Genomic DNA, 9,373 nt, shown 5'->3' on the forward strand with positions numbered 1-9,373 from the left:
GGCACCTGGGTGGCTCAGTTAAGCCTGACTCTTGATCTCCACTCCAGTCATGATTCAAGGTTTGTGAGATCAAGCCTCCCTCCCCCACCCCCTCCCCCCTGACAGCCAGGAGGCTGCTTGGGATTCTCTCTGTCCCTCCCCCATTGGCACTCTCTCAAAATGACTGAATAAACATTAAAACAAAAATGGTTTTAAATAAACAAACCCCAGTAAATAAATGCAACATATAAACTTTATTTAACAAAAATAACAGGCAAAGTCAAACAGGCACTTATATTAAGAGAAAAACTGACTAGAAGCAATTTATCTTGAATACCTTACAGTAACCTACTTGCAGTTGCATTTAACTGAGCTCTGTTGCTGTGAAGAATACAGCTGATGCACAGGTATGGATGAACGATTTGTACATTTTTCAAGTATTCACTGAATACTACCTTATATACACATATACATTAAATTTGAAAAAGATTTAATTGACCATCCCCAGATAGACTTCATTTTTGTTGTTCTTTTGGAAGAGGTCGTCTAAAGAGAAGAATATGTGGTTCTGTGGAAACAAAATATTTTATATAATTTTAATACAATACAGTTAATTTTCATTCACTAAATCCAAAATTCAAATTCTGAATTGAAGCAAAATAAAATCAATCCACGATCAACTGTTACTTATTGAAGTATCCGAAATACATTTTGCTTCAAGTCACTGTCAACTGTAAACAGAAAACAAGATGATAATGTCAATATTCCCCTCCAAGTTTTTTTCATTTTACCTACCCTGGAGAAAGAGACGCTAACTAAGTAGAGAAATCACTTTGAAGAAAATGGTTCCTACCTTTAGAATCTCCATTCCGGTGGAAAAGAGAAAGGTTACCTCTCTCCATTGGAAAAAGACACCGAATACCAAAATCAAAACCCACCGGCCTGTAGAAAGTACAGATCCCTGGGGCCCATTCCCAAAGGTTGTTTCTTTGTAAGTGGGGGCCCCGGGTTCCCTAGTTCCCCAGTTTGCTCTGGTATTAGCTGGAGAAAGAGCTTTTGAACTGGGATACAATTAAATGCCCCAATCCTTTAATTCAGTTTCTGATGCTGCTACTGCTGATTTTCTTCAACAAGCAGAAAACAAGACTGCTCTAGTTTCACCTAATTCAGCTGCTATAGTATGCCTTCAAATTTTGTCGAAAGCATTAGAAGTTGTTTAAGTTAGATTTATTAGTAACACAAAGGTAGAATTTAGCCCCACAAGTTTTACTTTACCATCTCATATCTGGAAAACCTCACACATCAACGCAAACACTCATAATGCACCACACACATAGCACGGTTCACTATGTTATCTAATTTCATCTTAATGTGGTAGATAACAATTATCCCTTACTAGAAGGCTAAACAAAAAGTCAAACCAAAATCACTTCAAATTGCATTAACTTCTATGCATAGAACTTGAGGACACTTTAAAGTATCTTAAAATAAGTTCCTCGTTTTCAAAGGCAGGGGTGGGAGGGAACACCAGCATTATAAATATACTCCTGGCAAAATTAGATACTATTAATAACAACACATTAAAAAAAAGACATTTTAAAATAAAACAGAATTGCCTATTTGTTTCTACTCCTTGTCTTTTTGCAGGTAAAATAACGTGTTACCTTCACTCATGTATTATGTACTTTATAAAATGGAAATTCTTTCTAGGGAGGAAAGCAATCGGCCATTCAAACTCACTGGTTACTTTGGGATTATCACTCAGTATCAAATATTACTCAACAATTTTCAACAAGTGCAACCCTACTATTTTATCTCAGTTAATGCCTCCCTAAATGGCAGAACTTACCCGGCTCATGAATCATGTAGTGGACCCAGCCTAGACTCTGCTGGACACCGAGTCTCCTCCACTCCTCTTCAGACATCAGATGGGTTTTTGGTACTTGTTTGGAAAGTTCTCTGGGTAGCATGACATGCCTGTTAAGATACAGCCAAGAATTAGTAAATACACCTTTCCTACAATTATGAGCACTTTAGAAATACATTTTCAGGGTACTCAAAATCTGAGTTCAAAATAAAGATTTTTCAAGCAACTCTTGTTATGTTACTGTTGGCATCAATCTTCAGAACCATCTAATATCTCTAATTCTGATTTTTGATGGCCTATGTTCAAAATAGGGAGAGAAGCATATATGGTCGAAAAGCAGAAGACATTTTTTTAGGACTCCTCTTTTCTTCTCCAAGAGACTGCTTGCTACTTGTCCCCATGTTCTTCAGGAACAGAAGCCCCATACCTGAAATCAGGCTCATGGTTCTCCAAAACATCCCAACCAGCCCTACAGCTACCTCTGAGGACTTAAATCCTGGCCAATAGGGTGTAAGGAGAAAATATGCCACTGATGGAAACTGTCTTCAAAAGGGAAGAACGTGCCCAACTCTCTTCCTCGTTCTTTCCTGTTGGTTATGAAGCCGACTGATGTGATCAGGGAGCCAGAGAAGCCATCTAAGACCACAGAAGCCTTGTAAATTGGAGATGGTTTCTGACTGTAGAACGGTCGTCCCAGACCCATGCAGCCTTTCACAGAAGAGGGAAAAAAACTAATTTGTTAATTGGGTTTCCCACTACTCAACGTTATAGATTTGCAGCACACACAAGTCCTTATGTACCCTAGAAGTTTTTTCCAAATCCAAGTCAAAAACAAACCCAAGTCCCACATATACATGTGCCTGACAACCTTACACAACGACCTTCAGTTTTCCATAAGTTACAGACTTCTAACCAGATGACCTATATCCAAAACTTACTAAGTTTTTTCAGGAAGGCTTGCAATACTCTCCAATGTCAAACCATCAAGAACATAATTGTAACTTCACACAACTTAAGAACAAATGTGCACCCTGCTTAATTACAGTAAAAAAATCTTTATAAACCACCATTCCCAGTAGCAGTAAAGTTGCACAGTCATCCATAACCACGTTTCTTGACCTGTGTAAAATATCTACCACCTGAGTCCGTTGGCCAGGTGGGGTGACCCTTTTCCGCACGGGAGAAAACGGAACCCAGAGCCCATTAGCACTCAGTCATCAACTTAAGTCTGTGACTGGTGAATTAAATACCCGTTTCGTATTATTTACAAAAAAGAAATGAGCCTCAAAACAACTGTGTTGCCAGACCTGCCACGAGGCTGCTGAACCCAATTATGCTCTTTTTACCAGTGCCAGTGAACTACAGTTGACCCCTGAACAACACGGGGTCAGGGGCCCTGACCCCCTGCGCGGTTGAAAACCCACAGGTAACGTGAGACCCCCATACTTACTGATAGCCAACCTCTGACCCGAAGCCGTCCTGCTAGTACAGCCAGCCAATAAACGTGTGTTTTGTGTTCCCTCGAAATGCTGCTTTAACAGACACGTTCAAGGCTCTACAAATGTCTCCGCCTTCTACAGCAACGGCTGTTCCATTTCTCCCAGAGAAGCGCAATGGAGCCAACGCTACGCACAACCGCGGGAACAGGCTGTTTCCGGCCAGGTAACACCGGGAGGTGGAAGCAGCCTCACCGAGAGAACTGCGGCTGACTGCACAGGGACCGACAGGCCGACAGGACCTGGTCTGCAAGTCCAGGCGCAGAGGAGCCTCAGCATAAGGAAACTAGGAAAAGCCACGTCTGTACCTACAGCACAAACCAAACACCCAACAGACCCAATTTGCCGCTGCCCTGTCCCCCCACGAACCGCTCGGCTAGCTGGGCTACGAGCCTGGGGGGGGGGGGGTCTACCTTGCGCGGTGCTCCTCACTAACCGCGCCGGGGTCCGGAAACCAAGGGCGGAAGTACCGCCCCGAGTCCCGGAAAGTACCTTCCCCACTTGGGGCCCCCCGGTGCAGGAGGCCCCGTCCCAGCCCCGATTGCCCGCCGTCGGACGCCCGCAGCGCGCCCCTGCACGTTAGGCCCACGCACCACGGGAGAACCGTGTCTGTGCTCTTCCTCTACAAAACTGGGCGGGCAGACTTCAAATCCAAGTGTGGCAAGAAAACCGCATTTTCTAGCCGGGGCAGGAATGACTAATCGGTAGAGCTGCCCGGAAACACGCCCCGTTTTTCCCCAGAAAACACATTCCTAAGACCCAGGAGAGCGGAGAAACACCGACTCGAGCCCCGCCCCCGAGCCCCGCCCGGAGGGTGCCGGCCCCCCGCACGGCCACGGCCGGAAGTGCCGAGCGCCTCCCAGCCGCCGCGTCCTCGCTGCTGGTCCCACCGCCGCGGGGAGTCCGGGCGCGTCTCACGGCGACTAGGGAGCCGAAGGCCCCCCTGGCCGGCACACCGAGGCCGCGGGACACGGCCTTGACTAGAGGGAGGGGTAGGCGCCCCGCCGCCTGCTCCGGTCCGCCGAACCCCGACCCCCCAGCCAGGCAGCTCGCCCCCTGGCCCGCTTGGCCTCCTCGCCTCCGCGAACAAAGGGCGGAGGCCGGCGGGCCGCACGCGCCCGCCCGGGCGGGGGCGACCCGGCCTCGACCCCGGCCCCCCGTCCTTCAACCCCGGCCCGACCCGACCTCCGACCTCGGGCCCCGACCCGAACCCCGGCCGCCGCGCTGCGACCCCGACTTCGGTTCCGCCCAGAGCCCGGCCGGCTGGCCCCTCACCGGTACTCGTAATGCTCGTCGAAGTACTTGTCCGAGTAGTAGATCTGCTTGTGAGCCATCCTGCGGGCGGGCGGGAGCGACGGGGCTCGAAGAGCGGGCGCAGCAGGACCACACGTCCACGTCGGGCCAAGCCAACGACTCGACTGCGACCAACCGACCGCAGGCCGAACGCTCCCGGTTTGAATCCGACAGCCCACCGCTGATTGGACGGAGGCGTCGGCCAATCACGCTTCGCGCAAACTGCCGGGAGGCGAGACCGGCTCACAGCCTATCGTCACCCCCCATCCTAGGCGTTGGCTCCCATGATGAGCCAATCAGAGACCTGTTGCGAGGTCGCTCCAGGGAAGAAGTGGATGATTGGCAAGACGTGGGGACGAAAAGGTCCCCGAAGGAAAGGGGCGTGGCCGAGGAGGGCGGAGCCGGGATGTTAAAGGTCGCAGGGCGCGTGCGCAGAAGTTTAGAACGTTCCAGGTCCGCCGAGCCGTTGGGGTGGGCGGGTCGGCGCGAGGGGTGAGGTATCGCGGGGCTTGGCGAAGCGCGGTGGGGTTGCGCGCCTAGCGTCCGCCTTCGCGCAGGCGCAGTCTGGGCGGCCCGAGAAGGGCTTTGGAAGCGTGGGAGGTGAGGCAGTCCGGGCGTGGGGAGGGAGGGGAGCCAGCTTCCCGGCCGCCGCGGGCCTGGCCTCGGGACCGGGAGGTAACGGCGCCCGCGGCGGGCGGGCGTGGCCAGGCCCTGGGCGGCGCGGTCCGGAGCCCACGTCGGGCAGACTGAGGTCGCCGGAGGAAGTACGCGGACCCGTGAACCCGCTGTCTGTAGGTGGCAGAGCGACCTCGTGGTGACTGACGCCTCGCGTTCCGCACCGGGCACACGCCCTGCGCTTCGGGACCGGTGTGGATCGCCGCTGGAGCAGGAGCATCGGCGGGCGCAGGGCGGGGATCCCACCCGGTCCCGCACCTGCTGGTGCCCCCGCCGCCCACCTGCGCGCCGCACCTGCTGGGTCCCGCCCCTGCCCAGCGCCTCTGCGGGCCACCTGTGCCCAGCACCGGGCGAGCATCCGGAGGCCTGAATAACTGGGGGTAATGAGGTGCGGTGATGGTAAAGATGTGATAAACCGTCACGGGAGGTGGACAGGGGGACCTCTGGCTTTCTGGCAGAGCCTAGGAATGAGTAGCTTTCTAGGAGATTTATTTTTACAGAGACGTATCGAGGAAAATTTTAGGCGGAAAAGTGGAATAGTATAATCACGCCCGGGGTACCAGTCACTGAGCTTAGCGGTTAATGTTCTGGCCATCTTGTTTCACGTACTCCCCTCTTCCTTTTTCCCTGCACATCTTTAAGGAGAGTCCCAGGTATAATGTCATTTCGCTTTAAAAGGGTGCTTATGAGTATATCGCTGTATTTATGGGGTAGGTCTTAAGAAAAACTTTAAGAATATTTAGCGTCATGCCACTATTACACTTATATAATTCTTATGATCCTCTGAGGGCTGGTTTAGAGTCACATTTCCCTGACTGTCTCCCTTTTGACCTCTACATCCAGACCTGGGCCCCAACATGCAATTTGGTTGGATCCATCCCTCACCCCCCCCCCCCCCCCCCACACACACAAGGTGACCCACCATCCTTTATAATAGAGATTTCAATGAGAAAGCAGGCCAGTGGTGCCTGCGGAACAGCAAGCAGTCTGGATTTGGGTAACTGCTTCCTTGTGGTGTCCTTTACCTTTTTCCCTTATAATCGTATTTAGATCCAGGTGAAAACAACACCAATAACTACTTGTCCAAATCCATTTAGCAAGTAAGTGGCAGACACTGATTTGAACCCCAACAGTCAGACTCCAGAGTTTGGCCTCTTAACCACTACTGTGCACTGTCAGGGACCTGCAGGTGGAAACCCGGTATGTGCTGGGAATGTAGAATGCAGAGGTCAAGGGAAGGAAGGCCATGGGGCGTGAATCTGGGAGGATCGAGGTCATAGACAAAAACAGCCCCAGAGATGTCCATATCCCGATCCCCGGAACCTGTGGATATGTTACCTTGTCTGAGATGGTGCGATGACCCTGCGTTATAGTGGCTGGTCCAGGGGTATCACGAGGGTCCTAACAAGGGAGGCAAGAGGGCCAGAGGAGGAGCTGTCCCAGAATGAGAAGTCAGAGTGGCACGAACGCAGGTGGCCCCTTGAGCCTGGAAAAGGAATGGATGGCTTCTCCCCGAAAGTCCCAGAAAGAACACAGGTCTACAGACTCCTTGATCTGAGCCCAGTAAAACCTATTTCAGACTTCTGATCTCTGTTACTGTCAGATAATAAATTTGTGCTGTTTTAAGACACTAAGTTTGTTGTAATTTGTAAAAACAGCAATAGAAAACTAACTGAATTGGGCCAGACTGGGAAGGGATTCTTGGACTCCTTGCTGATAAGTTTGGGCATTTTGATGACTGTGGGGTGGCTGATGTTCTCAGCAAGATCAGGTCAGATGAGATGTGATAAAGGTAACTGGGAGGAATGGGGGGATGGGGCGGAAGGAACCCCCTCACCAGGGGCTCCCCGTTAGAAAGAGACTTCGCTTGATAGGAAGAGGGAAGCTACTGTACCCTGCTCATGGACTGAGCACAGTGACAAAGAGGTCAAGGGCAAAACTAGCCCGTCGGTCCATATTCAGTCATTCAGACCAGGCAGTGTGCTAAGAGAGCCTTCCTCCTGGGGAATGCATTCTTTCTTTCGACTGCTCCAGTTATTAACTGCCTGTCTAGAAGGCACCGTACAGTTGGCATAAACATTTTTTTTCTTTGTCCCTTCTGGGCCTCCACATCAATCATATGAAGGACAGCAGTGCAAGTACAAAGCCTGCCTTGACCCCAATTTCCCGTTCTAAACAAGCTGAAATTTTAAATGTACATATTATATGAAAAGCAGTTATTCACCACATCAGTGGAAGACGCTTCCGATGATCAAGTCTGTGTGTAAGTAGGACTCAGTATATTATTTGAAATACGAGTTTCTCTCTGTTCCACTAATACAAGCACAAGGTCATGACCTCATTCAGGACCGACAGCACATAGAACAAAGCTCAAGTTTGAGCTCTGAATGCTTACTCTCCATCATCTTGACTTTTCTGTGAATAATTATACGTGAGAAAGCATCAGATTGCATATGCCAGCTTCAGCGACCGCACCCACTGCTGTTCAGTGTTAGTGTACTTTTGAATGTAATTCTCAATTCCCACCAAACTCCTAGCGCTCTTCCTAGGAAGTTTTATCCCATTTATCTTTGACAATTAAAGAAGTAAAAAATATTTATTAAAAGAAATAAGGTGTCCGTTCGTTCCTTTCTCAACAATCCTGTATCACAGATTTAACCACTGATTTAAACACCATGGATTATCCACATAGACTTTTTTGTACACCTAATACAGACGTATCAGTGTCAGAATTAGGGACTCATCTGTACATCCTTAGTTTGTAATATTCTTTATAAATATAATAAATTCTTTATAAATACAATACTACTTTATAAAATATTCAACGGTTTGTTTTTTTTTTTCACCCTCCTGGGACTCCGGTAACGTGAATGATCACTTCCGGATCTTGTTGAGGCCTTCACTGTTTCGTTGAAAGGGTGTTCAAGACTCTCCTTCCATCAATGCTGGCCCTTCCTGGTCTCTGTTGACTCTTCTGCCTGAGGGAGCTCCACAGGGCTCAATCCTCGGCTCCCTGTGGTTCTGCTGAGTTTTGCCGCGTGGATTTGGCGACTTTGTTAATTGGTTGCACTTAAGACGGCTCTGTCTCCATGGCAAGTAGACCATCGTATTAGGTGACGCCCTCCTTGTCTTGGCAATTCTCTTTACTCTGAAGTCTGCTCCGTCTGATACGAATATAACCTCTTCAGCCTTCCTTTCAACAGGGTTTGTATCCTACAGCTTTTTCCATTCTTCTATATTTAACCTACCTATATCTTTCTATTTGAAGTGAATTTCTTGTAGGCACCGTATAGTTAGGTAAACTATTCCATCTCTTAATTGGTATTTAAGGCCTTTCACACTTCATGTAATGACTGACTTTCGGCTTTAAGTCTGCCATTTTATTATATTTTCTATTTGGTGTCTGTCTTTACTGTTCTGCTTCCCCTTTACTTTCTTCTTGTACTGGCTCAAGAAACAAAGAAAGACCGAAGGTTCCTATATCCATTACACTGAAGCAGTAACTAAAAGTCTTCTAAAGAAAACCCTGGACCCACACGACTTTGCAGAAGAGTCTGTTCTATCAGGCAAGAAAATGTTGATTGAAAAACCAAACGCGGACAATATGAGAAAGGAAAGTAATGCCCCTCTCACACAAACAGATACATACGTGTTAACACCCTAAGTAAAATGCTGGTCAACTGCACCCAACTGCATTTTTAAAGACAGCCTGCCATCCTACAAATGTAAAGGTAGCGTAATATTAGAAATGTTAGAAAATTAGCAGCACAAAGGAGAAAAAAGATGCTCCTCTCCAACATGCAGAAAAAAAAAATTGACAAATTCATCACGCTTTTAGAATATAAACAGTAAACTCACCACTCACTGGTGATACCTCTCTTAGTGATAAAAGTAGGAGGAAGCTTTGTTAACCTCATAGAGACCACTATAAAAAACATTTAACAGAATTCTTACGAAGAAATATCAGAAATATTCTCTTTAAAATTTCCTATGATCTCCAATTCTATTGAGCAATGTCCTTCCTGAAAGTCAGAGCCAGCACAATAAAGGAGAAATTGAAGTT

General features: G+C 48.2%; 1 protein-coding gene across 1 annotated transcript; it reads right to left on the bottom strand.

The window, feature by feature from the left end:
* Nucleotides 1–214: 214 nt before the first annotated feature.
* On the bottom strand, nucleotides 215–4,790 carry CKS2 (CDC28 protein kinase regulatory subunit 2). Its single transcript, XM_047829879.1, has 3 exons — nucleotides 4,618–4,790; nucleotides 1,829–1,956; nucleotides 215–547 (listed from the first exon to the last, which is right to left on the bottom strand). Exons 1-3 carry the CDS (start codon nucleotides 4,674–4,676, stop codon nucleotides 495–497), a joined length of 240 nt encoding a protein of 79 aa, XP_047685835.1. The 5' UTR covers nucleotides 4,677–4,790; the 3' UTR covers nucleotides 215–494.
* Between the last annotated feature and the right edge of the window lie 4,583 nt (nucleotides 4,791–9,373).

The sequence above is a fragment of the Prionailurus viverrinus genome, chromosome D4, assembly GCF_022837055.1.
Source record: "Prionailurus viverrinus isolate Anna chromosome D4, UM_Priviv_1.0, whole genome shotgun sequence".
NCBI classification, from domain to species: Eukaryota; Metazoa; Chordata; class Mammalia; order Carnivora; family Felidae; genus Prionailurus; species Prionailurus viverrinus.